Source organism: Mercenaria mercenaria, chromosome 10 (assembly GCF_021730395.1).
Source record: "Mercenaria mercenaria strain notata chromosome 10, MADL_Memer_1, whole genome shotgun sequence".
Classification (NCBI taxonomy): Eukaryota; Metazoa; Mollusca; class Bivalvia; order Venerida; family Veneridae; genus Mercenaria; species Mercenaria mercenaria.
In genome coordinates this window covers 64,837,351-64,858,872 of record NC_069370.1, presented here as the reverse complement: position 1 = coordinate 64,858,872, position 21,522 = coordinate 64,837,351, and the positions used below count along the sequence as shown (strand labels likewise).

Sequence of the window (21,522 nt, the reverse complement as noted above, 5' to 3'; positions counted from 1 at the left end):
GTCATAATGTTTTCTCGCCGGTTGCACGTTAATTAACCCTTAATTGTTTATCTACTTCCTCCTAAACTAGAGCCGTGGTCTAGAGGGCTAAGACGCTTTCCTACGGAGGTGAAGGCCCTGGGTTCGATTCCTGGCTACTCCCACTGCGGTGTGTCCTTGGGCAAGGCACTTTATCGCGACTGCCTCAGCAAATTTCTGGGGGTAAGGTATAATTGGTGTTAATTAACAAATAATCAAGGCCTTCGAGTGGTTTATGGTCTAATTTACCACGGTTCAGAGTTCAAATGCGTAGGAATTGAACCACGAGGGTGTTAGCCCGGGTTGTTAAATACTGAAGCATCTGAACGGTGAACCGTGGTAAATTAGAAATAAATCACAAGAAGGCATTGACTGTTTTCATTCTGACACGCTCATTGACATATTTTAATAAATATTATTCTGGACTTCATTTACCCGAGGAGTAATGTACTGGAAGTCATGCGGCAATTTGACGTCATAATTGACGTCATTATGCTCTCTTACCGGTCCGCGCGTCAACCGTTGTTTATCGCAGAATATACAGTTCTTAATTTCTTTCTTTGTTTAACTGGAAATCAAATCGAGCCATGTTAGAATTGTTCTTAAAGTATGGTCGCTCAAAACCTCTACAGAGCTTAAGTTCATTGTTTCGCAAAACGACGGTAAATATTTTTTTTCTATACCTACCTTTAAAGGCCTAGATTTTGGCAGTGAGCCAAGGGATTTCTGTCTTCACCAGCACAGTTGGGGGCTAATGACCATCACAGTATGGTTCCTAAACAAGGGTCAATGTTTATTGGAAAGTCAGTCTACCTTACAAGTGTATCAATTAGTGAGAAGGGGAAACAATGTAATTTATTGTTAACTGATATATAATTGATAACTTTTACAGTTATATTAGTTTTTTTTTTTGGCATTTCTATGTAAAGAAAAATATTTGTTGATCAATCACAATAATAAGATAATCAGAAACTTATTTTCACAATAATGAAATAATGATAAACTTTCTTAAAAAAATATGCAAGTTTTATTTTTACAAAGTCTGTCTGTAGAATTGTGATATTTCATAAAAATGTGACTTTCACTCATCTAAAGCTTGCAGAATACTGTAAATAACATTTGTCTAAAAATTGAAAACAGTATGAGCGTTTCTAAGTTAAAAAGCAAAGCATGAAAAGTTCACTTTTGGCAACATACTGAAAATGAAAATTCAGTACAGATGGAACACAATAATTTGAAGTTCAAATAATGTTGATTACATGAATACAAGAAACCCAGTTTCCAATTAGAAAAATATTGTTTGTCAGCACAAAGAACTCATGAAATTTTCACTATACTTGTGTTTTATTATCATTATTATTATTTTCAATATTATTACTGTATCTTTAATAATCCTTTATTCAAAATAATATTAATAATATTAATAATAATAATTATTATTATTATTTTTATTATTATTATTATCATTATTATAACATTAAAGTAATAGTTATTATCATCTATATAATATCAAAATAATAATTAATATTATTAACATTCCACATAATATCTATAGCACTTATGCTCTGCTGTTAAATCACTTTAATTTATTATTGTTTCGTAAAATCTTAATTATTTGTTGTATTATATTTCAGGACGAGCTGGTATAATATATTTTATTTCAATCTATTAATACGATGTTAAAGACTTATACAATAAATCCTGATGTACTGAAACAGACCTTTTTGTAAGGGCGCGATATCATGATATACTAGTATTCAGTCTAGTGTCAGTGGTACGCGATTAGGGACAACAGCTGTGCTAATTCATTAATTGTTAATACACACATGCAAAACTTCGTTTAAGATGCATATTACAATGAATGCAACAGTAAAAGTTAAAAATGAATTATTTCTAAGATAGTGATACAATACGGTACTAATTTCTTTCAACTCCACTGCACACATCTTCATGGTCTAGTTGGGGTCCCTGCTGTGCTAATTGCCCTCTAATCAGTTACGGTTACATAATCGCTGATAAGCAGCAGATAAGATGGGAGTTGTATATTGGACTTGGGGGGGGGGGGGGGACACTTATATAGTAGTGAATCTAGGCCTTTAACTTTACTTTTTATATTGATATCAAAAGCGCTTCGATATTTTTCATAATTGTGGTTCCTTTATAAGCTAATAGGTTGATGCATTACTATACTTGACAATTGAGACAAAAACATCTACCCTTGGCAAGATCTGTCGTTTTTTGCGATCACGGAAATAACATGGAATAAAACAAAATCAAAACACCATAAGTAATAAATAGTTAAGGACTTTTTTGTTGCTTTTTATCGTTCTATTTTCTAACTTTGGAAAAATATGGCACTATCTCTCTAGTATGCAGCTGCGTTAATTTACCCTCGTAGTATTTCGAAATTGCACACCACTGCTGTTTTGTAAGGTAATGATAACGTTGGATTTTTATGGGCGACAGCACGATGATGAAACAACGATGGTACGATGGTGAAAACGCAATGGCACGATGATGAAATCGCGATGGTGCGATGGTACGATGGTGAAATGTCGATGTAATATCGCGTTTTCATCATCGTACCATCGCATTTTCACCATCGCGTTTTCATCATCGTGCCATCGCGTTTTCACTATCGTACCATCGCGTTTTCACCATCGTGTCATCGCTTTATCATCATCGTACCATCGTGGTTTCACCATCGTGCCATCGCGTTTTCGTCATCGTACCATCGCGTTTTCACCATCGAACCATCGCCTTCCGGTTAGAAATGCGTAGTCCCGTGTATTTGTATTTTTGTCAACAATAGAATGTATCTCAATGTATTTTGTGGGAAGAAATTTACCATTTAGATTTCTGCTGTTTTGCAAAATGTTTTACAAAATGTTCAGTGCTCAGTTCATAAAAACTGTAAAATCTTCAAGGCCACGTCCTTTGTATTTTATGTATGCATGAAAGTAAATAAAAAGCTGGGTGTAATAGTCACATGATATTATTCAAACTCAGCTTATTCTTGTTAGAATGTAGAAAGTACATAGTGCAATGTGAAAATGAGATTGTATCAAGCCTGTATTTCACTGACACATAAACTGTACCACTGCGCATGACCACCGGAAGGCGATGGTACGATGGTGAAAACGCGATGGTACGATGGTGATAACGCGATGGAACGATGATGAAAACGCGATGGTACGATGGTGAAAACGCGATGGCACGATGGTGAAAACGCGATGGTACGATGGTGATAACGCGATGGCACGAAGGTGAAAACGCGATGGTACGATGGTGAAAATGCGATGGCACGATGATACGATGATGAAAACGCGATGGCACGATGATACGATGGTGAAAACGCAATGGTACGATGATGAAAACGCGATATTACATCGACATTTCACCATCGTACCATCGCACCATCGCGATTTCATCATCGTGCCATCGCGTTTTATATAAGGTCATCAAAAACAAACATTTTTGAATATCAACTAGATTTACAAAGTCTGTTGAGATAAAGTATTCTGTAAAAACGTTAATTCTTTCTTCATACTGACATTGATATTTTCTCAGAAAAACATTTTCTCTCTAGGCTCATCTCAATAGACTTATAAAATGCGATTCTAAGGTTATATAACATCATGTAGAGCTATTAGTACCACCTTTCAATAACCACCCTGAACTGACCGGCAACATGATTGACTGAACTATTTCAAATTACCTGTACCAGATGTTTGATGTTTCTCTAGAAATGAAAGTAAAGTCTTTACCACATTGTAATTTTCCTGAGGAAGTATGCTCAAGCATTTATAGTTGCTAAATCAAAATAGCTGATGTTAAATCTTTTAAACATTTGCACCCTTCAATTTTTTTATTACTTTCGTTGTTATGGACAATATGACAGGAGTTTATGTTTATATAACATAATAGTATTAGAACTGTTTTTGAAATCGTTAGATATACTTCTGTGGTCAATTAATATAGATAATATTTAGTAATATAACTTTTTACAGGACCAGTAATATATGTATAATATCATTAAAGTTTTCTGATTATCTGATCCCGGTAGATTATATATTTGTAAATAATTAAACATCTCCCTTCTTTCAATGTCTCACACAAACTTCATAAGTATAAATTAAAGACACATTTGACCAAATTCTGAATTTGAAAGATGAAGAAGTCAATAAATTTGTTTTAATAGATATTTTTGAACTTTTTATCTTTTTGGGTTTGTTTTTTTTTTTTGGTATTTTGGGGGCTATGTAGTTTGGGTATAGACAGACTGTCACAGTTTGGTCATGCGATGACATTCAATGGTAGAGGAAGACCCCCAAGGTGCACTTCTAGGCATTGAAATATGTCATGTGAGGTTTCGAACCTTTACCATTCGGCTACGAAGGCCTCTCTTGAAATTATGTAGAGAGTTCAATAGTATGATTAAAGTATATCATGAAAGTTACTAAATATAATGACCGCTAATTACTGTTTTGACCGATTGGGTGATTTAATTAATAAGCTTTCTCTCATTAAAGGCACTGACCTACAGGTTTTTGGCTAAAAAGTTATCTTTCTTTAAAATTGAAGTTTGGTCATACATAAAATGCGAGTTTTTGTTTCTAAACTATCTTTAATCTACTCAATCAAGACAAAAAATTTGTCACAGCCGGGAATCGAACCCCGGCCGACACACCAATGAAAATTTTCCTGCTGTCTTTAGCAATATAAACCACGGAGGAATATGTATACAACGGCCCTTAAATGTAGATATTTATAATAAGGCAGTTTACCTCAGTAAAACGCTACAAAAGCTTTTCAATTTCGAGTGTAAAATTAGTAAAGACAACTAGTTTCAATAACATATAGTCTGACAGTAATTAATTCAATGCTTTCTTAAGAGGTATTAGCATTACTTTCTTGATACCTAAAATTTTCTCTTTTTTCTGTTGTCTATGATTTTGAGGTCAGTGCTTTTAATAATCAATATATCTGTTTGGTATTATCATCATTTTTTCTCTACATGCAGGTCAAGTATTAACTAGTAATAACTGCATCTAAAGCATGATTTAACATGACAATAAACTATTGATACTTTTTTGTTTTAAATACTCATTTCTACTTTATTTGCATATTAAAGATGATACATTTATGAAGTTTATTAAAGTATAAAGTTCATTAACACCTCTCCCATTCATCTGGTAATAAAAGGTACTAATTGGCAAGCACTTCATTATACAGACTGTGAAGGTTATAAAGGATATTCTATGATCCAGGGCAATGGATTCAATCAAGGGTTATGTATGATCATGAACACATTTGCAATGATCTGTAATGAGATGGTGATTATTATAGCTAGGATGAAAACTGCGCAGCACAGATCGCATTTGTCCAGTGCCAGTCTAAATATCAATTAGACTTACAAAGTCTGTTGAGATCAAGTATTCTGTAATAAAGTTTATTCTTTCTTCATACTGACATTGATATTTTCTCAGAAAACCATTTTCTCTCTACAGTTCTAGGACAAGGGGTAGCTGGAGAATCAATTTTGATTTGGAACTTTCAGGCTTATTGTCTTGTCAGCATGATGTCCCATTAAGAATCAGAAAATGTGAATTAATGGCACTGACCAATTTGATAAGCTTGGAATCTGTTCTAATGGTGGTTTGAGAATTTTTGAACATGTTTAATGATTGTAAATTTTTAGTCAATGTTAAATTTTGTGTCTCACAACAAGAATGAATGTGATAACTCAATAGTTGTTTTATTTTGAGATGTGTTTTATTAAAAATCTTTATTGAAACTGTTTTACAAAATGAAGTTAAGAATAAACAGTGTAAGCATTTTATATTGTAACGTGTGATAAAATATAATTTACATTGTAATTGGCAATGTTTTTATTATACTACAATACAAATGCAACTTTGAATCACAAGACCTAGGGCTTGAAATTTATAATTCAAGGGTTTAGTTAGGCTAAAATGGAATTGTAGGCCACTGTCCAAGGAGTGTGTGGCATGCTTCCACAGAAAATGTTCACATTATAGATGCAAATTGGTTTTTATCTGGACTTTTTATGTTTTTTATTCGTCAAAATGAAGTGTAGACCCGTGATAGCTATTGTACAATTTAGAATGTGCACCGGTGTTAAAGGCGTAGCTGAACCGTAATGAAAGTAGAAGTCACTGTTTTAAGGGTGATAGGGGGATGTCTCCCCAGAAAAAAAATACATTCTAGATAAAACATGATGCGTTTTAGCGAAATTCATATTCAATTTATATTTTAACATTATGTACAATTAGTAAATATTTAGAATTTACTTAGAGAATTTTACTTTTTGTTGATTCTACCTGACAATAATTCATAATACCTATGCTCTTAAGTCAATGATTACGATCTTAAGTCAAAATGCATGAGAGACCTTCCGTCAGATTGTCTGACCTTTATTCAGAATAACTGGGACTTATAATTTCAGAATGCCTGTGCCCTTAAATCAAAATGACTGCGATCACAAGTCAGAATAACTGTGACCTTTATTCAGAATATCTTTGAATCAAGTTCAGAATGCTTATGCCCTTAAGTCAAAATGACTGCGATCACAAGTGAGAATAATTGAGACCTTTATTCAGAATGTCTTTGAATCAAGTTAAGAATGCCTATCCCTTAAGTCAAAATGACTGCGATCACATGTGAGAATAACTGTGACCTTTATTCAGAATGTCTTTGAATCAAGTTCAGAATGCCTATGCCCTTAACAAGTCAGAATAACTGTGACCTTTATTTAGAATGGCTTTGAATCAAGTTCAGAATGCCTATGCCCTTAAGTCAAAATGACTGCGATCACAAGTGAGAATAACTGTGACCTTTATTCATAATGTCTTTGAATCAAGTTCAGAATGCCTATGCCCTTAAGTCAAAATGACTGCGATCACAAGTCAGAATAACTGTGACCTTTATTCAGAATGTCTTTGAATCAAGTTCAGAATGCCAATGCCCTTAAGTCAAAATGATTGCGATCACAAGTCAGAATAACCGTGACTTTTTTCAGAATGTCTTTGAATCAAGTTCAGAATGCCTATGCCCTTAAGTCAAAATGACTGCGATGCCCTTAAGCCAAAATGACTGCAATCACAAGTCAGAATAACTGTGACCTTTATTCAGAATGTCTTTAAATCAAGTTCAGAATGCCTATGTCTTTAAGTCAAAATGACTGTGATCACAAGTCTGAATAACTGTGACCTTTATTCAGAATGTCTTTGAATCAAGTTCAGAATGCCTATGCCCTTAAGTCAAAATGACTGCGATCACAAGTCAGAATAACTGTGACCTTTATTGAGAATGTCTTTGAATCAAGTTCAGAATGCCTATTCCCTTAAGTCAAAATGACTGCGATCACAAGTCAGAATAACTGTGACCTTTATTCAGAATGACTTTGAATCAAGTTCAGAATGCCTATGTCTTTAAGTCAAAATGACTGTGATCACAAGTCAGAATAACTGTGACCTTTATTCAGAATGTCTTTGAATCAAGTTCAGAATGCCTATGCCCTTAAGTCAAAATGACTGCGATCACAAGTCAGAATAACTGTGACCTTTATTTAGAATGTCTTTGAATCAAGTTCAGAATGCCTATTCCCTTAAGTCAAAATGACTGCGATCACAAGTCAGAATAACTGTGACATTTATTCAGAATGACTTTGAATCAAGTAACTACAATGATAGTGACATTAATTCAGAATTAATTCAGAATGACTATGACAGTTTTGTAGAAAAACCTACCTTAACTCAGAATGACTTTCATGGATGACTGATAAAAATGAGTCTAATTTTCAGTGCAAAGAATAACTCTTATGTGAAGTTTGGTAAATAAAAGTCTGTCGACCATACAATGACAAAGTGTGTAGCAGTTGTCAGTCTAAAGATGAGAAGACAGTGCAAACTGCTTTCAGTGCAAAGAATAACTGTCAGCTAAGTGTAGTAAATGATATTTACTTCCACAAACATGTAAATTCAAAGGAAGAATTCAGGAAATCAGACACTGAACTTGTTGAAAAAGAGCCGTGTAATTTTCATTAATTATAAAAACAAATAAATGCATTTGCTTTTACATTGTGAACATAGTTGAGATGCAACACACATTTTTGATAGCAAAAATGTATCTCACTGCATTTTATACATTAATAAAATTATGCAACATTGAAACATTGAGACTAAAAATAGAAAGCTAAGCCATCAAAACTGTGGACTTAAAAGAGTCTGTGCTGTTGCCATATACATGTGTAGTTATTTGTTTTACACATTCCTTCTTATCATTTCACACATTGTCCAGATTTGACCACTGTCGTAATCTATAGCCCAATTGCTGAGTGTTAATGTCCATTTTATTGACTTGGGGGTTAATATTAATTACATGTATCATCCTAGCAATCTAGGAGAAATTCCCTCTCTACCCTTGTCCTATAACTATAGGCTCATCTCAGCATGGCCGGGTGCTTTACATTTAATGGCTCTAACGACTGATGCCAGTCTAAATATCAACATTAGCTTTACTTTTACAAAGTGATGATAAACATCTTTGTATTCATCACCACTGAAAAAAAATTAAGCCGTTTACATTTTTCGTTGCGATGTTATTGCCCTAAAAACGTGCAATTTATCTCCGAAATATTACAGGGTTATATTCATAAGTTAACATAGCTACATCTTTATCAATTGATTAATTAATTAATTGCTATTAACATGCAGAAACTAGTATATTTATAAACTAAGATATTTACTAGTATATAAATAAGATTTGAGCAGGAATTCTTCCACCGATATATCAAGACCTGTAACAAGAGGGCGCAGTGGTTCTATATATCGCTTATCTGTATAATAATAAATGTTTATCTTAATTACTCTGACAAAATACCATTATATAAATGACCTAGGGAGGGTCATTATTCTAATACTGTATACTCTTGAATTTGCATTTGATCTTGCTGTAATATATATCATGAATGCTTCTTTCAGAAAAAGGATTGCTAAAATGTGAAATGTCGTCCATTTCGGATCTGAAATTTATGCTACGTCTCGTTGGTTTGGTTTCAGTCGTTTTCATCACTCTGGAATACTTGTCGATTAAATGTGAAAACAATCGGCTTCTGCATTGACGATCAAACTGGTTTAAATTTTTTATCAGAATTATATTAAACAATTTCACTCTCCGGTAAATAATACGGTTATCTTTAAAGCCAACAAATACAATTAACAGAAATAAAAGAGTGATTAAAACATGCTATACAGTCAACCCTGTCTATAAAGACCACCCTTGGAAGAGCCAAAATGTGGTCTTTACTGGGAGGTGGTCTTTATTCACAGGTTAAAATACACTGTAAATGTCAAATTGGGAAACAAAACATGTGGTCTTTAAAGCCAGGTGGTCTCTGTTCAGAGGTGGTCATTAACACAGGTACTGAAAAATATTCATGCAAACTTCACACAAGGAGCCACTGCTGAGATATTTTTCATATTAAAAGTAATATTATAGTAAAATATTAAATTTTCTAGCCTACAGTGCGTAGCACTAACATTGCAAAAATTTGGCATTTCAGACTGTCATGAAAATCCGCTGATGATTTTAAATGGCGTCCATTAAGTGAGGCAAATGTTTAGGATTTACTACAATTCTATAGCCGTTTGCTCTTATACAATGATAAAATACAAATCAAAACATGTTTAAGTGATAAAGCATTTTGTATTTAGCTAAAAAGCAAGTAGGAAATTTGGCAGAAAATCCATGAGAAGAAATGAAATTTGCGAACAGTACATTCAAATGTCACTATTTTCGTCCTTACGACACGGACGCGATTTTCCTGTGGAATGACATGGAATGATTAGGAAAATATTGCTGCTTTTTAAAGATTTTTCTTCTGATTATAAATCCTATTTCTGTGTCCTTCATAATATTTCGTAAAATTCTCAAAATCTTCTTCAGTAAATCTTGCTGAAAGTGGGCCTACCCAAACTTTATTTTAAGCTTCTGTAATGTGCTCATGTGTAACTGCAAGATAATTCATCTCTAAAAAATATAGATATGCGGTAGGTAAAGCCGTTTTACAAGAGCACAGCCCGTGCAGCAGTGTGTTTGGGTGGAAGCGTACAAATTAAAGAAACAAATCGAGGCACCTCCTTGAATCGGTCAGTAGCAAAACCAACACAAGTTTGTGAGTTTATAATGGTTTATGGTGCGCATCTAATCTCACTCTAAACCCCGTCTGTGTTGCAAAAGTACAGGACAGTAACACACACTAGTCAGACAACAATTCAACTGTGACAGCCTTGAGTATATGTATGTATTGAAGAAATGGACATAAACATACATAGACAACGTAAACATTTAGACAATGGACACATCTATATAATATTGTTTTGTTCATATCGTACAAACTCCCATCGCCTACTTACCAAAGCGTGATGAAAGGATAGTAGGATGATAGGAGAGTAGAATGGTAGGATGGGCGATAGTAGGATAGTATGATTACAATATTAAGGTGGTAGGACAGCGATGATAAGATGATATGACAATATATTGCAATCCCACTATCCCCCTATTGCCATCTTATCATTCTATATCATATTGTCGTACTATTGCCGCTCGTCCCTTTCTTCCCCTGTTATAATATTTGCTATACATGTATACGTTTTAAAGGTAACTTTAACGTCTTTCAAATGCACTTAGTCCAATGTTCTAAGCCTGCGGATGGATTGCGAAAAATGAGCAATCTGGTACCAACGAATCATGAAAGAAAAGCCGAGCTGGACCTATTCAACAACACACAGACACCACTTACTACACATTGATTTTGAGGTATTTCTAATGTCTTACAAATGCCACTTAATATCATAAACGCGGTAGAAAAGGACGAAAGGCGATGGCTGGGCAGTAGGATGGTAGGATATTATGGTTGTAATATAGGAGGATAGTACGATGTTAGGATAGTTGGACGATAGGATGGTAAGACAGTAGGATAGGGATGGTAGGATAGCCGTGGTAGGATAATTATATTATATTATCTCAAATTTATATAGCGCCCTTGTCATGATAAACAGGTGTAAAGGCGCTTTATATAGCGCAAAGACAGCAATTCGCGGCGCTTAATTCAATCTGTCCTTGTACAGCCACAGAGCGATCAGACGAGTGGGACAAAGCCCCCAAAACAGAGAGGGTGAGGAATCTTTTTCGATACAGGCTTGTCCGGCTAACTTAGCCTAGCTCTTTGCGAATAGACAGTCTGATGGGAGACACTCAAGAGCATCTCAGAAAGTCCCAGTGCCTGGACTTGGATTCGAACTCGGACAGTCAAGCGTGTTGCCACTAGACCACCGGCCACCTACAAATAAAACGTTGGTAAGATAGTAGGATGGTAAGATAGCAATAATAGGATGACAGTATGTTATACTATTATTCTACCTTTTCTATCCTACCATCGCTATCCTACAATCGCCACCCTACCATATTGCCATCCTACTATCCAACCATTCTACTATCCTACCATAATGCCATCCTACTATCGCGTTTTAAAATTTAGGCGATAAGCGATGGTAGGATATGAACAATACAGTATTCCCTAGAGACGCAATGAAAGGGTAGGTAGCAAAAAAAAAAACACCCGTTTTAACAGGTTAATGGCCACCAAACCCCATTCCGCCAGAAACAAATATTTATAGTAGGTATAGTATTCTGAAAAATATTTCAAAGATGAAAAGTACAGAAGGTTAATAGTGCAAGTAGCGTATTATTTAGTAACTCGATTTTTTGAGTTAATAAATAACACGCACCTGGCACAAATGCTCTGTCGTAGAAAAGGCTGCAGTCTTCAGTCCACAAGTTTACAATTCAATGGAGAAGCAGCATTTTTCTTGTCTACATTTCTAAAATCATTTAAGGCAGTGAAAGATATTTGAGCCGTGCCATGGGAAAACCAACATAGTGGCTTTGCGACCAGCATGGATCCAGACCAGCCTGCGCATCCGCGCAGTCTGGTCAGGCTCCATACTGTTCGCTTTTAAAGCCTACTGAAATTGGAGAAACTGTTAGCGAACAGCATGGATCCTGACCAGACTGCGCGGATGCGCAGGCTGGTCTGGATCCATGCTGGTCGCAAAGCCACTATGTTGGTTTTCCCATGGCACGGCTCATTTTTAATTGGATTGAGGTGTGAAATTTATTCCCTTTTTAATATTTAACCAAAATGAAAAGTTACATGTATTTTGTTTCCATCGCAACATTAAACAAAATAACGGATAAGATGTATATTATCGATATTTATTTTAGGTACAATTACCAAATTCAACATTTATTTGTAAATATATTTTGAACTCTTACATGACCTTGAGGCTAGATGATAAAGTGGGATGGGCGGATCTAAAAGATGTATATTTTTATTATGTATTATCTCAACTATGAAAAAAAAAACTATGAAAGGTGTTCGAATCTATTTTTAGTTAATGCGGAAGAATCCCGTCTAACTTCTTATAGTTTCCGTTGTAATTTTAGTTTTGTTAGATACAGTATGTACATGTATCTATAAAAATGGTTTTATTTGTAACTTTTATGCACCTCGGACACAGTTTCACATCAGAAGATTATAGGGTATCCTGAATAGTTGGGAATCTATCTATATTGGTGTTGGATACACGAGTCAACGTACTGTAGGCTCCGCCTTCATGAATATTAACGAGCTTTACTACTACTTGAATGTATGTATTGTTATATGTCTTGTATGTTAGTGGAACTATATGCTGTAAATAAATATATAAAAGATGCCTGTGTTCGGACCTTACACCCATAATAAAACATAGTGTCAGAAGTGTTTGGATACATGAGTCAGTGTACTGTAGGCTCCGCCTTCATGAATATTAATGAGCTTTACTACTAGTTGAATGTATAGTAGTCGCAACTTGACCGCGATGGTTGACCTTAGGCTGATTATTCATCGATTATTTCATTGTAGAAATATGTGGTACTTATAGTAGCCGTTAATTTTAAATTTATGAATGCAAAGAGCTGGAGCGTTTTACGTACACTCCTTTTCAATAATAGGTTGTATCTAATTATGTATTATAATACAAAGGTCAACCATCGGGATCAAGTTGCGTCCACTATATGTATTGTCAGTATAATCTTAGTGGAACTATATGCTGTAAATTAATATATAAAAAGATGCCTGTGTTCAGACCGTAGACCCATATTATAAAACAATTGGCTATGTGAAAAAGTAGCCATTATATATATATATAGGAAAGTAATGCACTTGCCTCTAAAAGAATCGCAGCGCATGCATGCAGGTGGACAAACAGAATCAGTTTTGAATTTTATTGTTTTGCACAACGCGTTGACAGTACAAGCAATTGCATTCTGATGAAAAGTTAGTCAGGTACAAAGTTTGTAAATTCAATCACTGCTTTATTTTTATATATAATACAACCAAAGAGCGCTAACTGACACTTTATTTGTTTATATATGACAGAATATGTACATAAATATTTTGTACTAGCTCATCCCAACAAAGGACATTCGTTAAAAATTTTGACTAGTGTCAATGCCGAGTATAAATTCATTATGTTCTTACACAATTAATCAGTACCGTATTGTATCATTATCTTAGAAATAATTCATTTTTAACTTTTACTGTTGCATTCATTGTAATATGCATCTTAAACGAAGTTTTACATGTGTGTATTAACAATTAATGAATTAACACAGCTGTTGTCCCTAATCGCGTACCACTGACACTAGACTGAATACTAGTATATCATGATATCGCGCCCTTACAAAAAGGTCTGTTTCAGTACATCAGGATTTATTGTATAAGTCTTTGACATCGTATTAATAGATTGAAATAAAATATATTATACCAGCTCGTCCTGAAATATAATACAACAAGCAATTAAGATTTTAGGAAACAATAATAAATTAAAGTGATTTAACAGCAGAGCATAAGTGCTATAGATATTATGTATTTTAATAATTCGAAATTTCGAAAAAAATAGGTCAGAATTTCGAATAACGTATCCCGAAAATTCGACTCAGTACCATAGTGAACGTAGAGCTGTATATGCTCTGGTCAATATATTGCGTGCAGCCCTCGGAACCGTAGATGGTCACATAAGACGAATTGGTAGCGTTCACTCCGAAGCTATCACTATTTCAACGATACAGTAGAATGTTTTAAACCAAGACTGACCCCATGTGGCATGGAAATATATATATACATACCCTACATTAACGTATATTTATGAGTCCTACCAAGATCGGGTACCCATGTGGGGCTCTGAATTTTGAGTAGAGATCATAGACGACGGTCGGGTAGTGTTTATCCTGGATAGAGGCTAGAGGAGGTCATACATCGATGTATTGTAGTATATGTTCAAGAACCTACATTATGGTACAGTATACAGATGTGTATGTATCCGCGTTACAATTGTACTATCTTACCGGCAATAAAAGTAGCTCATAAACATGCCTGGCCGCTGCATTTTTCCCGATAAAATGATAAGGCAGTAAGTCAAAAATTCGAGTTAGTAACCTATGAGCAATAAATGTTTCCGTGTTTGTTATCTATCTAAATAAATTCAGTCTCATTCATATTGGTGATAACCTTGATTATATAACACATTTAATTAAGGAACAAACGCTCTGTGTGGCATTAAAACGCACGCTTTCCATGGTAATGCACGATTCTGGGGTCACGTGATTCATAGGAATTTGTATGCATCAGTTGCATATGGGCAAATATTGATAAACGAAATTTCTTATTAAAAACGTGAACATAAAATTATTTTAGTTGTCATGATTTTTATATTTTAATCTTACTATGAAATCGCGTTATGAATCGCGTCTTTTGAAAGTATCATTTACAACGTTGATTCTTTTTTTGTCAATTTTTTTTCCCATTGAAAAATTCTGACAAATTCGCAGTTTTGAAAAAATCTTGTATTTAGAATTTTTGCATATTTTTTTATTATTCTAAAAATTACAAGGCCTAGATCTTGGCAGTGCGGGTGGCCAAGGGATTTCTATCTTCTATTGCACAGTCGAAGGCTAATGACTTTCCAATAAAAGGAGTCATTGATTATTGTTATCACCAGCGATGAAATCGTGGGGGGGGGGGGGGGGGGGTATTGAAATGCCGTTGTCCGTTCGTCAGCCCGCCCGTCCGTGCGTCCGCAGCCATTTCTCAGTAACTAGCTGGTAGAATTTCATGAAACTTGAAACAAATATGAACCAACATACTGCGATGATGCCCGTCAAGTTTTTTTGGATTGGTCAATTTGCCTTAGAGTTATTGCTCTTGATTTAATGAAAAATCCACGTCTGCAACCATTTCTCAGTAATAAGCTGGTAGAATTTCATGAAACTTGAAATAGATATATGATAGATATGAACCAACATACTTCGGTGATGCCTGTCATTTTTTTTTTCAATTGGTCAATTTTCCTTGGAATTATTGCCCTTTAATTGTTTAAAAATCTACAGATTTGTACATAACAAACCAACCAATTGGTAGAATTTCATTAAACTTTCATTCTTTTCCATGAAAATTTAATATAAACATGTGAAGTTTTTTACTCACACCTGGTCACCGCCTTGCCTTGGTCACCCCCCCCCCCCCCCACACACACACACCTTTTTATTATTATTTCTTTTCAAACCTTCCATGAAACCACCCCCGATCATGCATCCCCATCCCCCACCCATTTTTTTTCATCATTTTTAATTTTCCATCAATATTTATAATCAACATGTGAAATTTTGTACCCTCACCTGGTCATCCCCGCTGCCTCCCCCCCCCCCCCCACCCCACCCAAAAAAAAGAAAAACGTTCATTTTCTGTTAAAATGATTTTGACTAAAGAAATTATTTGCTTCTTAGTAACATCCTTAACTTTTTGCCGGATATATTTTTTTGCCATTCGTCACCACAAGCCCTTTCGGTGGGGGATACCATTTCGTCGAATTTGCTTGTTTGATAACTGAATCAATAAGTGAGAAGCCGGAACAATGTACTTTATTACCAAACTTTATCTAATTAAATGTTTAAATGTGATTACTTTAAAAGTTATGTGTATAATGTTAGCTGTTTTATAAAAAGAAAATGTTTGTTAAAAAAAAATCGAACGTAATACTAGGTCTACTACTAACTACTACTACTGCTGCTGCTGCTGCTACTACTACTACTACTACTACTACTACTGTTACTACTAATGATAATAATAATAAGTAAAAGATATTTACGCATATATTCCATTTTATCATGTTTTAAGGAAGAAAAGAATGGTTTTAATGTTTCAAGTTCTATCTGGTTTATGCCAACAACAATGAACTTACTATACTATTATTAATTTCAGTCTTGTCAATTTTATTCAGGTTGAATTTAAATCATATTCTAGATTGCCAGCTAAACAAAGAAGAAAATTCTGCGATAAACACCGGTTGACGCGCGGAACTACATTTATAAAATGTTGGATCAGAAAACAAGCAAATAAATGCTTATTTTAATTCCTTCCCATGATGGAGTTGGCCTTATTATCATTGCATGTTTTCGTACATGTAAATTAGTGAGAGTGGTAATTAATTGAACCTTTTGCAAAAATTTGGATTATTACGTTTACATTTTGCCGCAAAAAATATAATAATAAGTTAATGTAAAGTATGTAATAGTATATAAACTAAAAACTGATGTGAATATGTGAAAAAAGGAAACAAACTGTGATTTAGTATGGATCATGAAACAACATTGAAAGCATTATACATGTACATTTCAGTGTTACAGAATTTATTCTAGCATAAAACTGCTGTTCTTATCACTTTTCGGGGATGTTTTAACAGAAGAGATTCCCGCACTCCCGTGCTATTAAAACACCTTATTATATACGCGGTTCCGTGGCAAAGCGTGATTCATTTTTCTTAACGCATCACAGCCTCCAAAAGAAAATGGTGTCAGCCAGACATTCCCGTGTATTTTATGGAAATTTATTAGTTTTAACGCGTTTTATGCTAGAATGGCGTTAGGGCATGTTCATTTCATGTTATAACATCTAGAATCCCTCGGGATATGCCTAGGTCGGTACCCTCGCCCTACCGGACTCGGGTACCAGTCAATCCCTGAGATGTTGTAACACGAAAAAAAAAGCGCTATACCTACATTAATAAAGCGGGAAAACGATACACATTATGGAACCTTTTACTGAAATTGAATATTCAATATTTTTCACGACTATATATATAATTGCTGATAGATCTAAGCAGCAGATAAGCCTGGAGTTTTGCTTTTTTACTGGATTTGTGAACGCATTAATTAGTCGAGAGGGATAGGACACTTTCCTATGGAGATGAAGGCCCCGGGTTCGATTCCTTGCTACTCCCATTGCGGCATGTCCTTGGGTAAATCACTTTACCACGATTGCCTCAGTCGACCCAGCTTAAAACGGGTACCAGCAAATTGCTGGAGGGCGACTGATGGGGAAAGTTAACGTATCTTCTTAAAACTGAGGTCGCTCAAAAGCTCTACAGAGCTTATATGTTCATTGTTTCACAAAGCGACGGTAAATTTACCTTTGTTGGAGTGGGGTGGCAGTGGAGAGAGACACTTATATAAACATATGGTGGATCTTCGCCTTTAAAGATCTATAAAAATATATATGTTATAGATCTAATTAATATTCTAATTATAATATCCAGAAAGTTTTGTTACAATTCATTCATAAATAAAATAGTGACAGGAAAGTATACATGTAATAGAATATGTGCTCTTATGTCATTTAATTATTTTACTTACCTATTTCACGGATACTAAACACTAGCACCACCACCAAATTGTGGTGATAAGGAAAAGAGCTATCGACATTTCCGTGGTGCAGCTATCGCCCGTTTGAAAATGTAAACACGTGATTAAAATTTTTATTTTATCTTATGTTTTTATTGATAGAACTTTTTTTCAAAAATGGAGAATGTAGTTCCGTGTAACAACACTTTAACTAGCGGTTGGCTGTGATTTCATTAAAATAATATGCAAATTGTGGTGTCTGGAGCTTTTCTCCCGAATCTGACAGTGGCACATTTTCATATTGGCCAGTATTCGAACGCCATTCCGATTAATGGACAAACTGTAAGAACCTACCTGCGCATGCAAATGGTGTAGAAATGATAAATAACTATATAGGCACACACCATGAATAATAGAATTTCGGGTTAGAAGAAATATTCCAGGATTTTTAAAAGTGGTGGCGCTATAACTCTAGTGATGGCGCTATACAGTAGTGGTGGCGCTGTTACGGCATTCAGTAATACGAACTGCTTACGCATCCGGAACAAAACAAATACCAACATTCTCTAACTGACAATATTCCTGCAAGGAATCATGTTATTAAAGACAGAAAAACACGATCATGGTTTATTCACCTTTATGAAACATTCTCTATCCAAGAAAAAAAATACTCAGACCCTTTGGACTCTTGTAGTCAAAGTAAATTTCCTTTGTTTAAAATGTTAATGTAGAATTATTTTCTAACCTTTAAATATTCTATCTAAATACAAACGTAAGTGTACTTTAAATTCAGGTCATGAAAAATAGTAGCAATACTTTTATTTCAAACAAAGATTTGTGTAGAATTTATTTGTTATATTAAGATTCTGAAAGTTACTTGCCTTTGTATTTTTACGTCGCTTGCATGCATTGTAAACAAAAGACCCTACTTTCACAATTCTTTCTGAAAAGTACAGTACATTTTCAATTCCAGTCGATTAAATATGATTAATCAATACAGCTTAGATGCACAATCTGAATCCATATACATGTAGATTATTTTGCGATCATGTACAGGTTACTGCATGTATTTTGTTGAGTAACGTAATTTGGGTGTAGTGTGAGATAGGTTGATAACATCAATTATTGTAGAAATTTCCGTGGCTTGCGGTCAGACATTTTTTATATTTTAAAATTAAATATATCGGCCACTAATCATATATAAAAGCGCCACCACTACTGTATAGCGCCACCACTTGGGTGATAGCGCCACCATTTTCAAAAATAGTCGTGTTTTAACTTTTTACTGTGTTTTTCGTAATTCTTCGGTGTATGGGAATACGTGTTATTCAGTTATACACGATCTGCATGCGCAGGTATGTTTTTTTTTCAGTGTGTCTTATCATCGGAATGGTGTTCGAATACTAGCCGATATGAAAATATGCCACTGTCAAATTCGGGAGAAAAGCTCCTGGCACCACAATTTGCATAATATTTTAATAAAATTACAGCCAACCTCTAGTAAAAGTGTTGTTACACGGAACTACATTTTCCGATTTTCGAAAAAAGTTCTATCAATAAAAATATAAGATAAAATATAAATTTTACTCACGTGTTTACAAGTAGAAATGGGCGATAGCTGCACCACGGAAATGTCAATAGCTCTTTTCCATATCACCACAATTTGGTGGTGGCGCTAGCGTTTAGTAGCCGTGTATTTTTCACAGAAAGTGAATAATTCATCGCTCACATGACTAAATTGTTACAAAATTCAGTTTTGATTTACTGTAGTAGGCCCTATCTTGATTTTTTTTGCTGAAAAACAAGTGTAGTTTTAGGTCACCTTCAAAGAACGCAGTCGATGACTTAACTCTCAACAAGGACTTGAACATCATCAGTAACAGTGGTTCAGCATAGATCTAATTATTTTGATATCTTTTCATTACCGACACAGTACTAACGGCTAGGTATCCGTGCCGTACTGTTAGCCAACTACTACGTAATCCCCAAATACTCTTAGAGCCAAATAAAAATTAGATTCTGCATTATATTTTCAACAATATAATTTGTATTTGTGTTTTACATTTGTGAAAAGAAATAGAAATTCTAAATTTATATTTCTGAAAAATTTACTCTGTATATATAAAACTGCAAGTAGGATAAGAGATTATTAATGGCGGTGAAAACCATCCGGTTTGAAAAATGTATCTGTCAAAGTTTGAGAAGCTATTTTGCGTGTATGTATCACTGTTGACAGCGGTGAAGGCAGATGGTTCTACAGATGGAGCATGTAATAAACCAAAATGTAGGTTATATGCTTGAGATATACAATGGATTTTATTTTTTGTCTTCCTTTTTCGCGATGTATTGTGAAATTTGGGAAGTTCGAAGTTTCGGTGTTCCCATTCAGTATTTTTTTCGATGGTAAACTTACCCCCTGGACACAAACACTGGAGATAAATCTCAATTTATGAGAGTATGAAAATCATAAAGTAAAAATTTCCATACTAAGGGTAAACTCTGACAACCACTTACCTTGGAAACGTTTTGGGTACTTTTTCTGAACTTTAGCATTAGTAGTGACTAGTGTCGGTTCTCTCGAAGCCGGCTGGCAGTCTTTAGTCAATTGTTGCAAATTATCATTTGTTCTTTTGTTATTTGCCATAAAGCTGCAAATTGCGATTTTTTTGCAGACAGGGAGAGATTACATTGGTTACCATTTTAAAGTGCTAATTCATTTCCCCGGGCATTAAAACATAAACCCGTCTACATTTTTTATTGACCATATTGACATTATAGGGTAAATCCCGTCCTCCGGTATTTCCATAAATAGGGTCAGGAGGGGGCTGGTGAGATTAACCGATATAAAGACCTTGTAGTAAATCAATGATTATTTTTGCCAGAAGATAAGGATTTAGGAAAGTTCTTACTTTTTCACAATGAAAATATTATTTTGTGACCTTGGCGAAAAAACTTTTGCAAAAATTATTTGTTAACATTGAAAAATGCGTAAAATTTCACTTCGGTGTCGAGCCACGGAAGCGGCAGTGTAAAATAAAAGATAAAATTTCAAAAATAAAATAAACTTTGAGGATATTTTTGCTACATCTTAATTACAACACTGTTTTATGTTAATCTGCAATACTTTTTTATTCATTTTCTTTGTTTAAACCTTGAAAAAAGGATAATTTAAACACTACCACTATGTAGCGTAATGGCCGATAACCCCCCCCCCCCACTTCACCATAAAACCGGGAACGGGTGTTTATTGGTGGTTAATACCGGAAAATGGGATTTATCCTATAATGTAGGTATCGAGAATGACGTAACTGAGAAAATGTCTGCAGTTAGACAATCAGTTTGCCGGGAAAGTAGTATTTCCACAGTTATTTTTAGGACATAAACTAAATATGAAACAGATATGGCAGAAATAAGCAACTTTCTTGAAAATTAACGGAGAAAAATTGCAAAGATTAACCATAACCAGATATCCCTGCTTTTTCTGAATGCCAAGTGGGAGTTTTTGCATTCCAAAGTGGGAGATGGAGATGTTCAAGTGGGAGGCTTGATACTGCGGTATTTACGTTCATGGTATTGCTTAATAGGTACTAAAAACACATGTAAACATCTTTTTAGATCTCCTAATAAAAAATTAATAAACTAAATGCAATACAGCAGCTAATTATAATATAAACTTAATTTGCACTTATAATATCACTAGTC

The 21,522-nt window shown here is 34.6% G+C and overlaps 2 protein-coding genes across 3 annotated transcripts in view; one reads left to right on the top strand and one right to left on the bottom strand.

Moving 5' to 3' along the window:
- The window catches only part of LOC123561388 (uncharacterized), a 62,639-nt gene extending 42,873 nt beyond the window's left edge, over positions 1 to 19,766 (bottom strand). Inside the window, exon 1 of the mRNA XM_053553238.1 lies at positions 19,643 to 19,766. Within this exon, the coding sequence (XP_053409213.1) occupies positions 19,643 to 19,694 (52 nt within the window). The 5' untranslated portion in view covers positions 19,695 to 19,766. The remainder of the gene's footprint in view (positions 1 to 19,642) is intronic.
- A 212-nt stretch (positions 19,767 to 19,978) lies between these two features.
- LOC123561389 (nuclear envelope integral membrane protein 1-like) overlaps positions 19,979 to 21,522 on the top strand; it is a 47,704-nt gene continuing 46,160 nt past the window's right edge. For both annotated transcript variants that reach the window (XM_045353730.2, XM_045353729.2), the window contains exon 1: positions 19,979 to 20,104. In XM_045353730.2, the coding sequence (XP_045209665.1) occupies positions 20,002 to 20,104 (103 nt within the window). In that variant the 5' untranslated portion in view covers positions 19,979 to 20,001. The remainder of the gene's footprint in view (positions 20,105 to 21,522) is intronic.